Genomic DNA, 21,921 nt, shown 5'->3' on the forward strand with positions numbered 1-21,921 from the left:
GTCACTTGAGTATTGTTTGGCCAGGGTTCATTGAATTCTCATGTAATGTGTTAGGTTTCTGGAACTCCCTGATCTAAAGACACAAAACACAGGAACATAGGAAGCTGCCTTATACTGAGTCAGACCAATGGCCCATTTAGCTTAGTATTGTCTACACTCACCGGCAGTAGCAGAGAAATCACCTTGCCAACAAAGGTCTGTATAGTTAAAGCTATGGTTTTCCCAGTAGTGATGTATGGAAGTGAGAGCTGGACCATAAAGAAGGCTGATCGCCGAAGAATTGATGCTTTTGAATTCTGGTGCTGGAGGAGACTCTTGAGAGTCCCATGGACTGCAAGAAGATCAAACCTCTCCATTCTTAAGGAAATCAGCCCTGCGTGCTCACTGGAAGGACAGATCCTGAAGCTGAGGCTCCAATACTTTGGCCACCTCATGAGAAGAAAAGACTCTCTGGAAAAGACCCTGATGTTGGGAAAGATGGAGGGCAGAAGGAGAAGGGACGACAGAGGACGAGATGGTTGGATAGTGTTTTCGAAGCTACCAGCATGAGTTTGACCAAACTGCGGGAGGCAGTGGAAGAGCTTCAGAAGCAGTACAAAACACGAGTGAGAGGAAGGTTTTATTCCTAAACAACAAACAATATATACATACCAAGCATGCACTTCTATCTGCCACTTGGAAGCTCTCAAGATGTGGCAAAGTGACTCCCCCAGGTAGCCTCAGTTTGCACAGCCCTGCAGCCAATCAGTCCATGCACAAACTTCTGAAAAACTCTGGCCAAGCCATCCGATGTTATAGCCATCTCCTCCCAATGCCCCACTTTCCCATAACAATTTCCAACATCACAGAAGGTTCCCAGCACTATCCTCCCAGACTGATTAAGGCGTATGTGGGGCTTCACCTCCTCACTACTGATTAGGACATCAAAAACTGTTCTCACACCATCAAAAGCTTAACAGCTGCTAGGGAGGACATCAAAAACTGTTCTCACACCATCAAAAACTTAACAGCTGCGAGGGAGGGGGAAGGAACAGAGGCAGGGAGGGTAACCATGTTAGAATCACTAACTCCTCGATAAACATTTTGTCTTCTGGATGGATTTCCCATACGCACACTTAATTGCAGCATGGCTCATGTTAAAGGTAGCTGATTTAAGGTTTCGTATCATGAAATTCTTTCACAGCCTATTGCTCCCCTTAACCTCTTTTAAAATTTAGCGTGTTCTCCGAATGCATTTTAAACCTGTGATTTAGATTTATTCCATCTCTATCTGAAATATATCACTGTGCCCTTATTATCTGATGTAGCCTCAAAAACAGCTCGCACTTAATGTTTGCCATTTATTTTGTTTAGCTGAAATGTAAAGAGATATGGAGCCTGAACAACCTTCTGAAGCATCTGTTCCACAAACAGCTTTTGAAAGACAAATTGGTCCGTTGTGGTAACTGGAAGCAGTTTCCCCTTACAGAGGAGCAAAAGCTGTATGCCGCCACCGATGCTTATGTATGTACTAAGAAGCTTATATTTTTCTAGGTGACGTCTGGCAGTATGCAATTTGCAAGCTTACTATGGCCTGGTTTGGATAATCAGCTTAATATGCCAAGATGTGGATGAGCCTTGTGTCTGAGTCCACAGCCCCTACCCTCTTACTTTCTCAGCGTCCCGTGAATTAACCCAGAACTCTACTGCCAGGCTTAGTTTCCTGTTTGATCCTACCAAAGACACTTTCCCTTGCTAGTGCTGAAGTGATCTTATGTAGAGAGAAGCATCCTCTCCTGTCTTCTATAAACCATATCCCAGAATTGCAAAGTCACATGGGGGATATGGAGCTGAGTGTTGTTCCTTGATATTTGTTGGCACTGTAACATTTTGCTTTTAAAAAGTAGAAGCCACTGATACGGGTGAGAATCAGTGGTTTTGGCCAATGTTACAGGCTCCCTCAATTCTCTGATTAAAAGAAGAGTTAAGCCACTCAGAAGGTAGAGAGAGAGAGAATTTCTTGGAGGATATCCCAGCTACATAGGACTGGGCTGCCAAAAGGAAACAGAAATGGCTTCTGATCCAATCTGGAAGCTTCTGGTCATAGAATTCTGTATTAACCACGCATCGTTAATTTTGCATGAAGCTGCCTGCCAGTTAAGGGCATCATTCTCTCAGTATCCCTGTTGTCAGAGATCAGGCAGGTGGCATCTGTGGAAGGGGTTTTCTCCATGGGGGTGCCTTGACTTTGAATTGATCCCCCCAGGGCTCCTTGCCTAATGCTTAGACTAATGAATTCTAAGTGCCAGGCCAAGACCTTATTTCCATGGGCTTTTAATGACTACAGTGGTACCTCAGGTTACATATGTTTCAGGTTACAGACTCTGCTAACCCAGAAATAGTGCTTCAGGTTAAGAACTTTGCTTCAGGATGAGAACAGAAATCGGGCTCCGGCGGCGCGGTAGCAGCAGGAGGCCCCATTAGCTAAAGTGGTGCTTCAGGTTAAGAACAGTTTCAGGTTAAGAATGGACTTCCAGAACGAATTAAGTACTTAACCCGAGGTACCACTGTAGTTACCTTTTTGCTGTCCGCTGAGATTCCCACCCAGTCCCACCTTTTATTTAAACTGTATTAAGCTGTTTCCCCGTTGTTTTATGGTTTTATAATTTTTAAAATTGTTCATTATTGTTATTTTAAATGGTATGCATCCTTGAAAATTCTTGTTATGAGTTGGAACAGACTTTTTTAAAACAAATAAAATAGTTGTTGCACAGTATTAAAAGAATGTTCACTGTTAAGATGCTAATGAAAAAAAAATTTTTTTTGAGAGAGAGATAGGTAGTTTTAAATTACATGGACTGAGAAAAAATGTTAAGCATTACCTTTTGCATTAAAAAGTTCTCTTTGCTCTTATTTTGTAGGCTAGCCTTCTCATTTACGAAAAACTGGTGAACATGAGTACTTCTAAGCAGATGCAAATTAGTGCAGAAAAAGGTGAGCTTCAATGTAAACCATAATAAGGTTCTACCCACCCCCACTTTCAACTTCTGTTGTCTTTCCTCTTTTCCTAAAATGCATTGGGCAATGTGATAGACACAGTTCATACTGTGTGTGTTATCAGAGCTGTGGGAAGATAGAGTGGGTATGGTCATATACTTGAATGAAACCGCAAACTACTTGGTATACATAGCAATACCTTGCACACCTCAAAAGGTGTCCCTTTTAGATTGGAAAGATTGCTAGCATGACTTTCCCATGACTGTATTTTACAAAAAACATGGGGGATGGGGAGTCTTTTAAAAGACATTGCATTTTTCTATACAATTGGAAGACTAGGGCGTACACTATGACCCTGTACAGTGGTACCTCAGGTTACATACGCTTCAGGTTACAGACTCCGCTAACCCAGAAATAGTACCTCAGGTTAAGAACTTTACCTCAGGATGAGAACAGAAATCGTGTGGCGGCAGCAGGAGGCCCCAATAGCTAAAGTGGTGCTTCAGGTTAAGAACAGTTTCAGGTTAAGAACGGACCTCCGGAACGAATTAAATACTTAACCCGAGGTAGCACTGTCCATGGATGCATTCTACACACGTTTCCTTCAGATACCACAAATTCAGGCCATTTATAGCTTTACTGGTTAATTTCAGTGCTTTTATTTGGTTCCTCTGCCCCATGGATCCACAGATAATGAGGTGACGCTGATCAGAGTTTGCAGCACCACGGATAGCTCCAAGCGAGCAACTCTGTTTCCAACTAGCTGCTCTAGTTGACTAGCTTTGGTTAACTAGAAGCAGAAGTGAAAGCTTCTAAGCACCTCCTCATTTGCTAACCTGGAAGGAGGCTTGGATTGTCCACATTACACTAAGCCATGAGTTACTGTTTCAAACTTGGATCTCCGGCTGCTGTTGGACTACAAGTCCCATCATCCCTAGCTAGCAGAGAGGGCTTTTCCAATTAATGCTTTAAAACTGGGATGCCTAACTTGTCGACCGTGATCGACTGGTCGATCCCCGGATGATCGTGGTCAATCACGGGATCCCTGTTGATTGGTGGTACTGACAAGCAATGGAGTGAAAGTCCCTGGCCGCCATCACTCTTGTCCTCTGTTGTGTCAAATGGGTGTTTTGCCGACGAATTAGAAAATGAAAGCAGTCGTTACTGCTGCATTGTTGTTTTAGGTGAGCGATGTCTCCCTCCCCCAATATAAACCTAAACATGCTTTGCTCCCCCCTAAAAAAAGGTAAACAACTTTCCCTTTGCCCCCCCAAAGGTCAAGAACTCAACAACTTTGGGTCCCCCGCAAAAGGGGGAGTAGATCGCATTCTCTTGGGAGTTGGACGTGCCTGCTATAAAACATGTTGTGCCACCTCCCTCTCCCTCTTAAAATCCCTCTTAAATATATATGTGTGTGTACCAATTGGTTTTTATCGATACATCATTGATGTTCTTTTGGTTGTTATCCTATTCTTATGTTCGTATGTTGCACACCACATTGTTATATATTCTGGTAAGTGCAGTTTGCAAATATTTAAATAAGTAAATATATATATGAGAATTTGGTTGCAAACTTGTGTACTTACCGGGGAATGCACTGCTGAAATCAGCAGAGCTTGTGTCTAAAATAAAAGTATACAGTGGTACCTCGGGTTAAGAACTTAATTCATTCCGGAGGGCCGTTCTTAACCTGAAACTGTTCTTAACCTGAAGCACCTCGGGTTACATACACTTCAGGTTACAGACTCCGCTAACCCAGACATAGTACCTCGGGTTAAGAACTTTGCTTCAGGATGAGAACAGAAATCGTGCTCTGGTGGCGCAGCAGCAGCAGCAGGCCCCATTAGCTAAAGTGGTGCTTCAGGTTAAGAAGAGTTTCAGGTTAAGAACAGACCTCCGGAACGAATTAAGTACTTAACCCAAGGTACCACTGTACTTTGCCTTCATCTTCCATCTTTAATGAAAAAAATTGCAGGGCACCAACACATTGAATTGGGTCCATGAAACAGGCTGGCAAGTAATGGACCCGGAACTGCATGTTGGATCAATTGCAGTTTCTGGGCATTCTTTGCAAGCAGCTACATGTAGGCAACATTGTAGTAACTCAACATAAAGGTTAACACTGCATTATTATTATTTATTAATAATTAGGACTTAGGTGGTAGACTCACTTCATAGCAAGGATATGGTGATTTAAGAATGACCAGAAAGATTTAAGCATGCATATGAAACATGTTAGGAGAATTCTGTGCCTCTCTGAAAAAGCCCAGTGGAAGCCCATTTAACAGTAATCATTGCAATATCCCTTATTTTGTGAGCAGGCCTGAAATTTTAAGAGAAGTAAATCGCTATTAAAACAATGAATTTTATGTTGTTGTTGTTTCAAAGCCAGGTAACTGGAAAAGAGCACATAGTGGTTGGTAAAAATAATGTTCACATTGACCTTTCCTCCCCTAAAAACAAACAGATGGGGCCCTATTGGCAAGTGAAATGAAGAAGGAATTCACATCTTTATTAGAGGAGATGGTGGATTTAGCAAATAATCTTCCTCGCACTTTTGGACAATCTACAAATGTTCAAAGGTTAGGTCTTGTTTGCTTTATCAGTTCAAATTAACGGTATTGTGTTCTTTCTCAGAACATTAATGATCTAATTCAGTGAGTGCACTATTTGTATGTTTATGAAATCATATAAGTTAAGTGGGCTTGATAAGACAAAACCATAGACAGGCCTTCTGTACTTGCACCAGGACGTCTGTACTTGCACCGTAGCTTTTTGGGCCTTATTTCTTACTGCATTTCCGTTTACTCCTTAAAAAATCTTTTTAAGAATGTTGGGAGACCCCCTGAATATATTTTATAGAGCATCAAGAAATATTTCATGTGTTGTTGCCTTTTAAGGTGTGCTTGCCTGGATTGCAGGACAAGTGTTTTTTAATTGTGGTACCCAGATTATAAGAGTTGTACCCCTGCCTCTTCTGAACTGTGAAAACATCTTAATTTTGTCTGACTTAGTCTGAGCTAAATTTCCATTCTCCTTTAGCTTGTTGATTACTTTTAGTGATCCCTTTTCCTTCTTGGTTTTAACTGTGTCTTTTAAGATCTATTTTTAAATGTAATTGAATAACCTTTATTTTTTAATTGAAAGGTGCTTTGGAATATGTTTTTAAGGGTTAAAATGTGGACAATAGATAACTGGATTGTACGTATGGTTTTCTGGATCCTACTAAGAAAGGGGAGTGCATTTAGATCAGACCAAGAATGCATCCAAGTTTGCTTTAACCCTCTTTGGATAAATCCATCAAGCCCATTTTGAAGCTTGCTCTGCCATTTTGACATTCTTTAATAGAGCTGCAGAAATTTTGGCTGCCATGTCAGAAAACTTCAAGGCTTTCAGAAGAGAGCTGCTTGTTGAGCCTACCTTCCGGATGGAGCTGGGAGATACTACAGATTCAGAAATGAGCTGCGCTAATGAAGAAAAAACTGAAATGTCAGACTTGACTTCCAAGGTCACGTCTGAGTCAATCAATCGTGTGGGTCACAAACTAGTCCAAAAGGAAGCCCTAATGGAAGGTGAATCAGAAATTTATAAGAAAAAACATGTAGATGATGCTTCAGACAGTGGACCTAAAGCTGTGGTGCAAGAATGCTTAATGTCGCTAGATATAACTGAATATGAACTTCAAATGTTGGAGCGTCAGGCTGAGGAGGAGCTGCTAAGTGAAATGGCTTGTATGTCTAAGGTGAGTCTATCTGGATAATGGTCTAAGAAAAGTAGTACAGTGGAACCTTGGTTGTCGAACGCTTCAGAAGCCAAACAATTCAGAACCCGAATGTCGACAACCTGGAAGTGAATGCTTCTGTTTTTGAACGATTTTTGGAAGTCAAACGGCTTCCGAGCTGCGTTTCTCCATTTTTTTTCAATGGATTTTGCTGACCGCAGTTGCGCCTCGGTTGTCAAACGGTCTTCCAGAACAGATTGTGTTCGACCACCGAGGTTCCACTGTAATGTTTAATCTATTAACAACCAGATATTTCTCCCAGATTTCAGTAGGGCTGCAACAACTGAAGCAGTATTGTATGAGAGGTGGGCGGGGTCTGCTTGCTTCTAGAAATCTGAGAAACCTCTGTTTTCTCCTGTGACAAAATATCGGACTTTTAAACTCCTCTCCTAACTCAATAATAAGGCCTTTGCATAACCCTTCTTGTGTTACAAGGGTCTCCAGCATTTTGGGGAGAAAGTGCTGTGAGCATGAGCCACACATGACTACTATGGGGCGTGGCATAACACAAAGTGGCTGCTTTGGGGGATGGCATAATGGCCGTCACATCTAAATAAACAGAAAAAGAGACAGAACTACAAAAGAACTCAGAGTCGGTCACGACTGGACCTAATGGTCAGGGGCCCCTTTACCTTTACCTTACTGGTGGAGGTTAGTTGGAAAGCCAGTGCAGTTATCTGCTGCTTGGACTACTGCAATGCACTCTACGTGGGGCTACCTTTGAAGGTGACCCGGAAACTACAACTAATCCAGAATGCGGCAGCTAGACTGGTGACTGGGAGTGGCCACCAAGACCACATAACACCGGTCTTGAAAGACCTACATTGGCTCCCAGTATGTTTCCGAGCACAATTCAAAGTGTTGGTGTTGACCTTTAAAGCCCTAAATGGCCTCGGCCCAGTATACCTGAAGGAGTGTCTCCACCCCCATCGTTCTGCCCGGACGCTGAGATCCAGCGCCGAGGGCCTTCTGGCAGTTCCCTCATTGCGAGAAGCAAAGCTACAGGGAACCAGGCAGAGGGCCTTCTCGGTAGTGGCGCCCGCCCATCAGATGTCAAAGAGATAAACAGCTACCTGACATTCAGAAGACATCTTAAGGCAGCCCTGTTCAGGGAAGTGTTTAATGTGTGACATCTTAGTGTATTTTTGGTCTTTGTGGAAGCCGCCCAGAGTCGCTGGGGAACCCAGCCAGATGGGTGGGGTACAAATAAATTATTATTATTATTATTATTTATTATAAAATGGTACGGACATGCCCCTTGCCCCCCCAACTCAGTTGCCCTATCAATGGGGGAAAGGCACAAACATCAGCTGCTGTCATGTTTGCTCACAGAGAGAAGCAATAGCAAAGTAGAAACTGCACTCACTTTGAAATGTTCCTTTTAGGAATCAAGCCATCTAGAGGATGAAGAGGATTCTCTTTGCACCATTGAAGATGATGATGAACTTGAAATGGAGATGCTAAAAGTAGGTGTTTGAAAATCTACTTATCAGTTGCTTTCAGAAAACATTTGATAAAATTAACTTTCTGGCTGCTGGCTGCCTCACCTTACATTCTTGGGATCATTGGATCCCAGTCAAGGCTTGATTTTGCTGAGTATCAATTACTGGAGTATCTAGGGGTTCTCCTGATCCTCCCTGAGCTAATTAGTTTCTTTCTGGCTAGTTACCGTATTTTTCGCTCTATAAGACGCACCAGACCACAAGACGCACCTAGTTTTTGGAGGAGGAAAACAAGAAAAAAAATATTCTGAATCCCAGAAGCCAGAACAGTAAGAGGGATCACTACGCAGTGAAAGCAGCGATCCCTCTTCCTGTTCTGGCTTCTGGGATAGCTGCGCAGCCTGCATTCGCTCCATAAGATGCACACACATTTCCCCTTACTTTTTAGGAGGGGAAAAGTGAGTCTTATAGAGCAAAAAATACGGTAGATTTTAATTTTCAATTATTTATTTAAATACCCACCATACAGAGACGCTCTGAAGCTTGGTTATATTAAGATAAGGAAGCAAGGGTTGGAGTGGGTTGTTAAGCATCCCTATCATGTATTTGGGTTGCTTGTCCGTTCATGGCATAACAGAGATAATTGTCTTGAATTTGGCTGGGAAAAGTTAGAAATCCCAGGGATGAGGCTTGAGACTCTTCCATTTTCTCACGATGTCTGTTACAAAACAACGTCTGCTGACTTTTAAAAATAATAATTTACTTTTCTTTCAGCTGTCTGTTTTTCCCCGTGTATGAGCATGTTTTTGTAAATGTGTTGCTTTTTGGAATAAATAAGTTGTTTTTGAGAGAGAGGTTTTGTAAATAGAGAGAGAGAGAGAGAGAGAGAGAGAGAGAGCGCGAGCGTGCTAGCTCTTGGTCATGTGCCTGGCTGTATTTCCTCCACTGAAGAAGTTTGTATTTGGTATACAGTGGTACCTTGGGTTAAGTACTTAATTCGTTCCAGAGGTCCGTACTTAACCTGAAACTGTTCTTAACCTGAAGCACCACTTTAGCTAATGGGGCCTGCTGCTGCCACCGTGCCGCCGGAGCCTGATTTCTGTTCTCATCCTGAAGCAAAGTTCTTAACCTGAAGCACTATTTCTGGGTGAGCGGAGTCTGTAACCTGAAGCGTATGTAACCTGAGGTACCACTGTAGTATGTTTGACTGGAGCCATTGAGAAAATGTTTGACAAGCAAGAATAGACTTTTAATAACAGTAAATACTGGCGCAGTTTAGCGAAATGAAATGCTGCCTCTTCTCCTGTGCCTTAACAGCAACTGGATATGAAGAAATCAAGGAGCTGGAGCTTTTTCTTGATGGGCAGATAAAGTGATAGAACTAATTGCAACTTTTCCCACCAGCCAAGTTTCTTTGTACTGGACTGTTATTTTTACAGCCTAGAGTCATTCTATTGATAGGGTTTATGAGCTCATTAACTAAATTAAAAAACAAACCAAACAGGTGCGATCAAATGTAGCTTCACTCCAGCATCTTAGCTACCTCTGATTTATTTACATCTTTTGATCTAAGAGTGTGTTAACTTGTCCAATCTCTTCTCCAGTCCTTAGAAGAAATAGACAAGCACAATAAAGATTTCACTGATTCGACCCTGGATAAGTCCAAGAGGCAAAATGAACTCACTGTAGATGATAACGATGAAGATGAAGGCATTGAGGAAGAGGAGGAAAGTTGGGGTAAATAGTTTTTTTTTATTAAAAAAACCCACTTTAAAAGTTTGTTTAAATATATCCAAAGAACCACCTATTCTCCAAAGAGAAGCTAAGACAAACCTCCAAGTTTCAAGAGCAATTTATAATAAAGCATGGGGAATCTGCTGTTTAGGGGTGGCGAGGAAACCAGAATTCTCACTGAGGGATGCCTACAATAGTTAGTTAGACCCCAGTCACTATAATAAGTTAAAATGGAGACCTAGCTACAAGAACTGCTTCTCATGCCTTCTCTAGATTTTGTACATTCTTTAGCATTGAATCTTGTGTTTTCTGTGTTTTCAAAGATTCCTACTTGCCTAGACCCAACGATAAACAAATTGCTTGCCTAAAGATGTATTTTGGACATGCAAATTTTAAACCGTAAGTTTTGTTGTTTTCCTTTCCTATACACGACAATAGGAAGGGATCTGTGCTTTGTATTTACCACATAAACATATATCCCTGGGACAGGTCCCTTGCCCCAGCTGTACTTCTGAATAGGGCTCACCATATGGGTTGCGACCAGCATGCATAGTGCAGTGATCTTTAAGCTGTGTTGCTTGGAACATATAGTGGGCTCTGCAATGATGAGATCAGTGCTGGTGGAGTGGGCTCCCTGAAAACAGTGGGCAAGTTATCAGTCCCCCTGTGCAGTGCACAGGGCCAGGGGAGTGTTGTGTTAGGTGTCTTCTAGGGCACACTCATGGTGCAAATGAGATGATAGTGGCTTGGCCAGTGGAACAGGAACCAATGGGATCATTTGGAGGTAGACATCTGGACTAGCTGCATGCATAGGCAGGCAGGGACAATGAGGAATTGACTTGTTGCAAAGGTGGCATGGCTGGCTGGATGTTTTCATGATAGAAGGCAGAGGAAGGGAGATACCAAGGAGAGCAATTCCTTTAGCTCTGCTCTATTCCGAATTCCTTAGCTGGAATAGCTCAGTCAATAGAGCATAGAAGACTCGGCTTTCTGTAAAAAGAAACCTGTATGTTGCACATGGGGACGTGGGTGGTGCTGTGGGTTAAACCACAGAGTCTAGGACTTGCCGATCAGAAGGTCAGTGGTTCGAATCCCCGCGACGGGGTGAGCTCCTGTTGCTTGGTCCCTGCTGCTGCCAACCTAGCAGTTCGAAAGCACCTCAAAGTGCAAGTAGATAAATAGGTACCACTCCGGCGGGAAGGTAAACGGCATTTCCGTCCGCTGCTCTGGTTAGCCAGAAGCGGCTTAGTCATGCTGGCCACATGACACGGAAGCTGTACGCCGGCTCCCTCGGCCAGTAAAGCGTGATGAGCACCGCAACCCCAGAGTCGGCCACGACTGGACCTAATGGTCAGGGGTCCCTTTACCTTTATGTTTCACATGAGAGAGTGAATGCTAAGTTGCTGAATAAGACTCAAATGAGAGTTGAACGTTTTGTGTCATGTTTTTCCTTAACTTCAAGGGTCCAGTGGAAAGTGATCTCTTCGGTTTTGCAAGACAGAAGAGACAACCTTGTTGTCATGGCAACTGGTGAGCTGCATATATTTTTTCCACAGGATGTCTTATGAGGGGTAAACCCATGAAGATGACTTCCTGAGAGTGTTAGGGTGTAGTGATTGTTGGGATACTGCCAGGGAGACAGAGTCCATCTGAGCCCCCAAGCCGGCTGCCGGACGATCCATCGATCTCCCGTAGACACGCAGTATCAGCAATATTTACAGTTTATTCAGCGTTGGTCAGAACAAAGAAAAAACATGACCGCCTGATTCGGCGTTCAGGCACGAAGGGAGAAAACGAAAGCAACTGAAAACATAAACATCCTGTGAACAGGAAATACGCAGACTCTGTGACTCATAGCCTGCTCCCTTTTAAGGTGGAACGGAAATATCCTAACAGTGATATGAGTGGTTGTTGCCCCATTGGGCGGATAAAATGCCAAGGATATCTTTGGGTAGGGAGTCTCTAAGCTTTTTGGATGCCATGGTTTGGAGTCCTAAGAACTGCAACTTTAAGGAAGCTCATGAACTTTGATGTTCTCTCCTACACCTCTTCCTCACTGCTCCATCTTTGAAAGGTCAGGAAGAATTTGGTATGGCATGGTGGAAGTTCAGAGTACCTGTTTCGGGTCAATTTCCCCTTCTTTCTACAGCCTCCACATTTTCACCCCCCCCTTTAGGACAGTAGTAATAATAATAATAATAATAATAATAATAATAATAATAATAATTATTATTATTATTATTATTATTATTATTATTATTATTTATTATTATTTATACCCCGCCCATCTGGCTGAGCTTCCCCAGCCACTCTGGGCGGCTCCCAATCAAGTGTTAAAAACAATACAGCGTTACATATTAAAAACTTCCCTGAACAGGGCTGCCTTCAGATGTCTTCTGAATGTCAGGTAATTATTTATCTCTTTGACATCTGATGGGAGGGCATTCCACAGGGCGGGCGCCACTACTGAGAAGGCCCTCTGTCTGGTTCCCTGTAGCCTCACTTCTCGCAAGGGAACCGCCAGAAGGCCCTCAGTGCTGGATCTCAGTGTCCGGGCTGAACAATGGGGGTGGAGACGCTCCTTCAGGTATCATACTTCCAGTATTTAGACCAGACTGTGTGTTGCGACACGTTAGTATGTCGGCTGCACTGTGTAGGTATGTCACGCGAACGCTGCCTGTGCTCCTCCCAGGGCTGGAAAGGGTTTAGTTTAACCTCCAGTTTGCTAGTAAAACTGAATTACTGTGTTGCGAAATGATGCATGTCTAAAAAGTGTGTCACCAACATGAAAAGTTTGGAAAGCTCTGATTTAGACAATACTAAGTTATTAGCTAACTAGGCAACATAGTGCCAGAACTGGTGTTAATATGCTCAGACCACTTTGTTCCTATCGGCATTCTTGCTGCCACATTGTGCACCAGCTGTGTAGCCGCATGTACATCTTATTCTATTATTCTGATCTAGAGGTCGCTGGAACAAAGAGGACTGAAGCTGATTCATTAAATTCCGTGCCAGTTTTAGCCTTGCGGTGATTTTCTCTACATCTGTAAAATTTTAATTTGAAGTAGAAGGTCTTTATTAGTACTGACATAGACATGAGGATAAACCCACTAATACGCTAATGTCATTATATACATCTGTGTCGCTATAAAGACTGATAACAGACTAGGGAGGTTGAGGAAAGGAAATGTTGTTTTCCAATGAGATTCCCTTATCATTCAAGATGTGTTCATTCAATATATATTATTTCAGGATACGGGAAAAGTTTGTGCTTTCAGTTTCCACCAGTTTATACAAGAGGAATTGGAATAGTAATCTCTCCCCTTATTTCTTTGATGGAAGACCAAGTACTACAACTTGAGTAAGTCTAGGCCTGCCGTGAAGAAATGGGCTTGTCTTCATTTTATATATTGTGATTCTGTGTCTATATGATGAAAGCAGCCCTAAAAGGTGGCCTAAAACATATTTTAAACCAATAAATCGGAAGACCTGTTGTCTTTTCCTAGCCGCATCAAACTTTGAGGATATGTTTGTCTCTGGTTTTTTAAACTGTAATCCACAAAATGTCCAAACCTATCAAAAAAGTGTAGCGTAAAACAAATGTAGCACCTTTTCTCTCTTAGAGGTGCTTTTCTTTTATTCATTGCAAAAGAGATGTTCCTGGGTCTATTTTTTTTTTTAAAGCTTCTTTAATAAAAAGAAATGAACTAGAAGATTTTATATTTCTGTAGCGGAGAATTTCATTTTCTAAGACATACGATGTCACAACCATGCATCGGATGTCCCCGAGAAGCATACCCTTAATGTAGTGTTGAACTGGAAATGTCCAGCTTTATCTCCCACCCCACTGCACCAAAATCCCTTTTCCGAATGCACGTTGGAAGTTCAATTGTTCCTCTACATATACAGTGGTACCTTGGGTTACAGACACTTCAAGTTACAGACTCCGCTAACCCAGAAATAGTACCTCGGGTTAAAAACTTTACCTCAGGATGAGAACAGAAATCGCGCAGTGGCAGCGGGAAGCCCCATTAGCTAAAGTGGTACCTCAGGTTAAGAACAGTTTCAGGTTAAGAACGGATGTGGCGTTTGCCCTCCTGGGTGACATCATGCTGGGTCATAAGGAAAGGGTTAAATGAGTGTGAAGTGATTGGCAAGTGGGAACCCAAGGGGAGGAGTTAGAGTTGGAGTTGTTGAGAAGTCAGTCGGATGTTAGAGAAGAGAGAGGGAGGATAAGTCTGTGGGTTGGGATAGTTTGATGTGAGAGAGTGAGAGAATCTGTTAAGAGGAGTCAGATAGACAGTTGGGATAATCAGTTAGAAGTTATTAGGAAGGTATAGGCTGGTAAAGTAACTAAGATTAAGAAACTGACAAGAAAAATTATCTGAAACCATAAACTTGTTAATGCTTATAAAATAAACTTGTTTATTTGGTTTGATGTTAACAACTGTTTGGACTCCGTGTTTACCTGAAGAGAAACGTGATGGTGGCAGCGGGGAAGCAATCACAGTGGTGGCACAGGGATCAATAGACCGTCAAACGTCCAGGGACCCTTTGTGATCACCACAACAGACTTCCAGAACAAATTAAGTACTTAACCCGAGGCACCACTGTAATACTACTCTAGAAGGCAAAGTGATAGATGGGAAGTGAAAACGTAAAATGTATCTTATTTTGTATGGCGAATTAGTGAAAGCCCTGCTTAGAGAACAGCCACTGTGCAGTCAGCAGATTTTTACTGTTTCTAGCCAATGGGTATTACAATCTAAATCATTAAAAAACTGTGGTGTTTTCTTGTAGGATGTCAGGAATTGAAGCTTGTCTACTTGGATCAGCACAGTCAAAGAATGTCAGAGGGGAAATCAAAGCGTAAGCCTCGCCTTGTCTCCTTTTTTTGGGGTGGTCAGGCAAATAACGTGCCTCTTCTTAGGCAGAGTCCTAAAGTTGCTTTTAAAGAACTTTATGAAGTACAGTAAACATGAAAGAGCAATTTCAAACATAAAAAAGCTGAACTTGAGCTCACTGCTGTTTTCCCCTCTTTTTGCTAGGGGCCACTATAGAGTTGTCTACATTACCCCAGAGTTCTGTTCGGGGAACTTGCCATGGCTTGAGGAACTTGACAGAACAATTGGTAAGTGGGAATAGTTGATAGTGTTAAAAAAAATCAGAAGAGATTGCTGCTCTTGGAATTGCTAGGAGTTTTATCTACAGTGGTACCTCAGGTTACATACACTTCAGGTTACAGACGCTTCAGGTGACAGACTCTGCTAACCCAGAAATAGTACCTCGGGTTAAGAACTTTGCCTCAGGATGAGAACAGAAATCACGCGGCAGCAGCGGGAGGCCCCATTAGCTAAAGTGGTGCTTCAGGTTAAGAACGGACCTCCGGAACAAATTAAGTATGTAACCATAGGTACCACTGTATTGGAGTCTAGTTTCTTATAACACACACACCTATGAGTTTTCACAGAACAACAAAAAACATGTGGTATCAAAAGAATGCTTTTTAGAATGGGCTCTGTAGACTGAGTCAGTTTTTCTGAAAAGGTGAATTATTATTTTCATTACATTACATTACATTACATTACCCTGCCCATCTGGCTGGGTTTAAAAACTTCCCTAAACAGGGCTGCCTTCAGATGTCTTCTAAAAGTCAGATAGTTGTTTATCTTCCTGGTTCCCTGTAACCTCACTTCTCGCAGTGAGGGAACTGCCAGAAGGCCCTTGGAGGAGGACCTCAGTGTCTGAGCTGAATGATGGGGATGGAGACGCTCCTTCAGGTATACTGGGCCAAAGCCATTTAGGGCTTTAAAGGTCAGCACCAGCACTTCGAATTGTGCTTGAAAACATACTGGGAGCCAATGTAGGTCTTTCAGGACCGGTGTTATATGGTCTTGGCCATATAACTCAAATGTCCAAATATGGCTGGTGACATCCGAAGAGGTCTTCCAGCCTCCAGAGATTGTCATTCTAGTCCTTACCAAGAGGAAGTTAATTGGGCCCATATGGAGCAGCTTCTTGCCTAGTTGTAAGGATAAGTAGGTTATATATGAAGATTTAGCAACTGGTTGTTTTGTGATTTTCGAGAGGTGGTCAAATACTGGGCCCCAAAAGCTTTCAATGTAAGGACACAGCCACCACATCTGGTGGATAAAGCACTACAGCCTCTCCTCAATGGCATAGTCATGTTCTTGTAGTTCAGCTGAATTGATGTCAAGTTCCACCCATGAATGATTTTCGAAGCAGTTGCACAAACCTAAGACTGAGATGGTTTTAAATGGGGGCTGCCTCAGAATCATAGTGCACTAATCCCCCTATATTCCCCTTCCAGACCTGTTTCAACCCTACCAAATTCCCATAGCATGTCATAGAGCAGTAGATTAATTCCCTGTGGCTGAACCAATGGAAATGTTAGGTTTCAAAGGCTGTTAAAGACCTATCCACACTTTCCCTTTCGGCAATTGCCCTTGCAAAACTAATGCAATTGAGCCAAAGATCCCTCTCAGCAGGGAAGGAGGTGATCAGGTTTTCACATGACAGTGGTTTCCCATTTTGAAACAAGCCTCTTAGTCTTTTAACGCTCACCCACTTCCAACTTTAGAAATGAGCATATCTTTTCAGACACATGCAGTCTTGACAATTTAGAACTGTATAAAGGAATGGGAACAGATATTTGCACCAGCAGCTCCTAACTCTAAAGGTTGATAAAGGATTTTCCAGGGAGAGCATACCAAAATAGAGTGCCTGCCATCGAGGAAATTGCAGGCTATTCTTCAGTGTATCATAGAATCATAGAATCATAGAGTTGGAATAGACCACAAGGGCCATCGAGTCCAACCCCCTGCCAAGCAGGAAACACCATCAGAGCACTCCTGACATATGGTTGTCAAGCCTCTGCTTAAAGACCTCCAAAGAAGGAGACTCCACCACACTCCTTGGCAGCAAATTCCACTGTCAAACAGCTCTTACTGTCAGGATGTTCTTCCTAATGTTTAGGTGGAATCTTCTTTCTTGTAGTTTGGATCCATTGCTCCGTGTCCGCTTCTCTGGAGCAGCAGAAAACAACCTTTCTCCCTCCTCTATATGACATCCTTTTATATATTTGAACATGGCTATCATATCACCCCTTAACCTCCTCTTCTCCAGGCTAAACATGCCCAGCTCCCTTAGCCGTTCCTCATAAGGCATCGTTTCCAGGCCTTTGACCATTTTGGTTGCTCTCCTCTGGACACGTTCCAGTTTGTCAGTGTCCTTCTTGAACTGTGGCGCCCAGAACTGGACACAGTGCTCCAGGTGAGGTCTGACCAGAGCAGAATACAGTGGCACTATTACTTCCCTTGATCTAGATGCTATACTCCTATTGATGCAGCCCAGAATTGCATTGGCTTTTTAAGCTGCCGCGTCACACTGTTGGCTCATGTCAAGTTTGTGGTCAACCAAGACTCCTAGATCCTTTTCACATGTACTGCTCTCAAGCCAGGTTTCACCCATCTTGTATTTGTGCCTCTCATTTTTTTTGCCCAAGTGCAATACTTTACATTTCTCCCTGTTAAAGTTCATCTTGTTTGTTTTGGCCCAGTTCTCTAATCTGTCAAGGTCGTTTTGAAGTGTGATCTTGTCCTCTGGGGTGTTAGCCACCCCTCCCAGTTTGGTGTCATCTGCAAATTTGATCAGGATGCCCTTGAGTCCATCATCCAAGTCGTTGATAAAGATGTTGAATAAGACCGGGCCCAAGACAGAACCCTGTGGCACCCCACTAGTCACTCTTCTCCAGGATGAAGAGGAACCATTGATGAGCACCCCTTGGGTTCGGTCAGTCAGCCAGTTACAAATCCACTGAGTGGTAGCATAGTCAAGACCGCATTTTACCAGCTTCATTTCAGCGTTATTAGCAATTAAGGCACTGGTGTTGCCAGCAAACCACACAGTATGACCTGAGACTAGGAATCCCCAACCTCTCTACCTTTGATTTACTGCATGTTACTCGCTGCCACCCATAAAAAAAAACAAAGATCATGGCCACTGGTCCCATCACCTCCTGGCAAATAGAAGGGGAAGAAATGGAGGCAGTGAGATATTTTACTTTCTTGGGCTCCATAATCACTGCAGATGGTGACAGCAGCCATGAAATTAAAAGACGCCTGCTTCTTGGGAGAAAAGCAATGACAAACCTAGACAGCATCTTAAATAGCAGAGACATCACATTGCCAACAAAGGTCCATATAGCTAAAGCTATGGTTTTCCCAGTAGTGATGTATGGAAGTGGGAGCTGGACCATAAAGAAGGCTGATCACCGAAGAATTGATGCTTTTGAATTATGGTGCTGGAGGAGACTCTTGAGAGTCCCATGAACTGCAAGAAGATCAAACCTATCCATTCTTAAAGAGATCAGCCCTGAGTGCTCACTGGAAGGACAGATCCTGAAGCTGAGGCTCCAATACTTTGGCCACCTCATAAGAAGAGAAGACTCCCTGGAAAAGACCCTGATGTTGGGAAAGATGGAGGGCACAAGGAGAAGGGGACGACAGAGGACGAGATGGTTGGATAGTGTTCTTGAAGCTACCAGCATGAGTTTAACTAAACTGCGGAAGGCAGTGGAGGACAGGAGTGCCTGGCGTGCTCTGGTCCATGGGGTCACGAAGAGTCGGACACAACTAAACGACTCAACAACAACAACACTCGCTGCCACCCGCCCCCACCTCCAGCCATACTTTCTTATTCCAGTGACAGAAATCTACCAAATATTTCTGCCATTGCCACAGAAAAGAGGAAGGATTGTCTATAGGCAAAGTCTGGAATAGAAAAAAAGATCTTTGGGAGAACCATTACTATGAAAGCTTTAATCCCTTTCTTCAAGTCCTAAAAGGAGGGTCAATTTTTCTTCTTCTCATTTGGGCTAAGTTGTTGATTGTAAGTACTCCAAAATACCTTGGGAAGAGAGCAAGGCCTTAGCTGATAAGGATATTTGGTCTTTCCAGCTAGTGTTGAGACTTGGTTAATTGCAGCTTTGCGTAGTTAACTTCAAGGCCAGCTACTGTATGGAATCTGCGATGCCCCTGCTGGCATTCCTGCCTCAGGGTCAGATAAAAAGAGTAAGCTCTTATGAGAGAAATGACTTATGGCATGTTCTTGGTTGTCCACCTGGGCTCTCGCAATGTTTACATTGGCTCTGATCCAGTCAGCCAAGGTTTCTGTTAATTGAAGTCCCTCTTGTCTGTGCTCTGTACTTCTTCGCTTCTGAGAATTGCCAGAAACTTAGTATGGGAAAGGATGTAGGAGTGCAAGGATAAGATAACTTTTTGTAGACCTTGACTTATGGGAGCATTGGGAAGGTTCAGTGGAGAGCACATTTTTCTTTTCCCCTTTCTCTTCTGCAAAATACCAACATAAGTTTGCAATTAGGGTTTTATTTCTGCCAAGTGACAGCTGCTTACTTTTTTTTAACTTTAGTAAAGAGGTGGCTAACCTGTTGGGAGTAGCTGGAGTTCAATGACATCTGGAGGTCCACAGGTTAATTTGAGGTTCCAATCAGCATTAAAGCTTGCTAGAATAATTTCTGGCATAAATGTTAACTGGGTCGTCTAATCAGGGTTCAAGTTTGCTCATTAGCAACCCAGTTGCCCTACTGTAGACAAACAGAAACCTAGGCAGGAGTTTAAAGGCAGACACAGAGGTTTTATTATACTAATTCAACCAGATCCATGCCTTTCTGAACATCAGCTGGGCTACAAGTGCAGCTTTCTTCTGAGTAGATATCGGATCTGGAAGTCTCCTTGCAGCAGGGCAAGCACTTCTCTACTGGTTCGTTGTCTTTCACTGGGTCCATCTTTGTCTTAGCTATACAGTGGTACCTTGGGTTACAAGCACTTCAGGTTACAGACTCCGCTAACCTGGAAGTAGTGCCTTGGGTTAAGAACTTTGCCCCAGGATGAGAACAGAAACCACATGCCAGCAGTGCGGCAGCAGCGGGAGGCCCCATTAGCTAAAGTGGTACCTCAGGTTAAGAACGGTTTCAGGTTAAGAACGGACCTCTGGAACGAATTAAGTTTATAACCAGAGGTACCACTGTAGAGGTCCAGGAAAGAATCTGATCCACAGTGCATATAGAGGCTTGCTCCGGATGAGGTGTCTGTAAGACTGGATTAGTTGGGCTGCTTTAATGGGTTCTTTAGGTGTGTCAGGGCTTACTGCAGCATCCTAGGCCTCTTCCTCAGATGAGGTACACCCAGAGGTCTGGGTCACTCTGGCTTCTGACATCTGCTAATTCAAAGTAGACTACAGTGGTGCCTCGCAAGACGAACGCCTTGCAAAACGAAAGAGTTTTCCGTTTTGGAAGTGCTTCGCAAAACGAATTTCCCTATGGGCTTGCTTCGCAAGAAGAAAGCCCATAGGGAAATCTCCGCCGGCCTTCAGAAGAGGTCCTGGACCTCTTCTGAAGGCCGGCGGGGGGCAAAAGTCTTTGCTCCCCCCCGCCTGCCTTCCCGGGATAGCGGAGAAGCGCAGTGCGTTTCTCCGCTATCCCGATGGCTTTTGAAGGCAGGCGGGGGGGAGCAAAGACTTTGGCCCACCGCCGGCCTTCAGAAGAGGTCCTGGACCTCTTCTGAAGGCCGGCAGGGGGCAAAAGTCTTTGCTCCCCCCGCCTGCCTTCCCGGGACAGCGGAGACTTCTCCGCTGTCGAGGGCGATCTGAAAATGCTGGCGGGCGGCAGCGAACGCTGCGCTGCCGCCCGCCAGCATTTTAAAAGCCCCCAGACAGTGGAGAAGTCCTTGCCCCCCCCCCAGCCTTCAGAAGAGGTCGGGGGACAGACTGTTCCCGGACCTGGTCTGAAGGCGGTTTCCATAGGAACGCATTGATTGATTTTCAATGCATTCCTATGGGAAACCGTGCTTCGCAAGACGAAAAACTCGCAAGAAGAAAAAACTTGCGGAACGAATTAATTTCGTCTTGCGAGGCACCACTGTACTTGCATAAGTGGTTAAATTTGCAAAACGTATATACCAATTGACTCTGAAATCTATACTGTCGTAAGTGCTCTGTAACCACATGATCGGGCCTGTCTTAACTCATCTTAGGCATCACCCTGATAGCTGTTGATGAAGCTCACTGTATTTCTGAATGGGGACATGACTTCAGGAATTCTTTCAGGTCTTTGGGGTTGTTGAAGAAAACTCTTCCTAAGGTACAGTATAGTCATTGCAAGAAATTTTTGTGATTTAATTTTTTTGAATATAGATCAACTTTAACAAAAGAAATGTTTGATCTCTGTGCGCTGTGTATAGTTCCTTGTGTTTCCGTTTCAGATGGGCAACTTGCTACATCAGGCTTAGGCAACCTTGGCCCTCCAGATGTTTTTTGGGACTACAATTCCCATCATTCCTGACCACTGGTCCTGTTAGCTAGGGATCATGGGAGTTGTAGTCCCAAAACATCTGGAGGGCCGAGGGTGCCTATTCCTGCGCTACATACTCTTCCCTCTGTGACTACACATTAATGTTTATACTAGCATAGCTCAATTCAGAACCATGCCAACCATAAATTATGCTAAAGATGGTTTGAACTTCCAGGTATATTAGCTGTGGTTATCTGCTCTTGTTTTCCAACTACTCGGCACTCCCAGAGGCCGAAGCACTATAAAAATGGAAGAGCTGTAACAGCCACAATCCCCTTTTGCCAATCTGTACATCATGCTGTACTGTAGTAGGCACATGCAAACTGGTTTCCAACCTTGGCTTCTGATTCTGGTGTGCTGGCTGCCTGCAAACCGTGGTTTGCCAAAACAGACAACAGACTAAATCATAATTAACCCTGGTTTGGTAAGATGGCTGAATTGTGCTATTGAGCTTTGGGGCTATAAGAAAAAATTAATGGTCTGTGGAAAGGGGAGTGTATGATCCTGCAGCTCACTCCCAGTCTGGAGAGCATTACATGCACATGGACTCTTAAAGGTTGCCTCACAACCTTTCGGGGGGAGGAAGTGAAGTGGTGGGA

General features: G+C 43.5%; 1 protein-coding gene across 2 annotated transcripts in view; it reads left to right on the plus strand.

The window, feature by feature from the left end:
• WRN (WRN RecQ like helicase) overlaps positions 1 to 21,921 on the plus strand; it is a 66,432-nt gene that overhangs the window by 8,030 nt on the left and 36,481 nt on the right. For both annotated transcript variants that reach the window (XM_053370413.1, XM_053370414.1), the window contains 12 exons: positions 1,354 to 1,503; positions 2,901 to 2,973; positions 5,444 to 5,558; positions 6,325 to 6,718; positions 8,143 to 8,223; positions 9,804 to 9,936; positions 10,257 to 10,332; positions 11,396 to 11,463; positions 13,186 to 13,294; positions 14,734 to 14,802; positions 14,982 to 15,064; positions 21,006 to 21,112. In XM_053370413.1, coding sequence (XP_053226388.1) covers positions 1,354 to 1,503; positions 2,901 to 2,973; positions 5,444 to 5,558; positions 6,325 to 6,718; positions 8,143 to 8,223; positions 9,804 to 9,936; positions 10,257 to 10,332; positions 11,396 to 11,463; positions 13,186 to 13,294; positions 14,734 to 14,802; positions 14,982 to 15,064; positions 21,006 to 21,112 — 1,458 coding nt within the window. The remainder of the gene's footprint in view (positions 1 to 1,353; positions 1,504 to 2,900; positions 2,974 to 5,443; positions 5,559 to 6,324; positions 6,719 to 8,142; positions 8,224 to 9,803; positions 9,937 to 10,256; positions 10,333 to 11,395; positions 11,464 to 13,185; positions 13,295 to 14,733; positions 14,803 to 14,981; positions 15,065 to 21,005; positions 21,113 to 21,921) is intronic.

The sequence above is a fragment of the Podarcis raffonei genome, chromosome 17 (assembly GCF_027172205.1).
Source record: "Podarcis raffonei isolate rPodRaf1 chromosome 17, rPodRaf1.pri, whole genome shotgun sequence".
Lineage (NCBI taxonomy): Eukaryota > Metazoa > Chordata > Lepidosauria > Squamata > Lacertidae > Podarcis > Podarcis raffonei.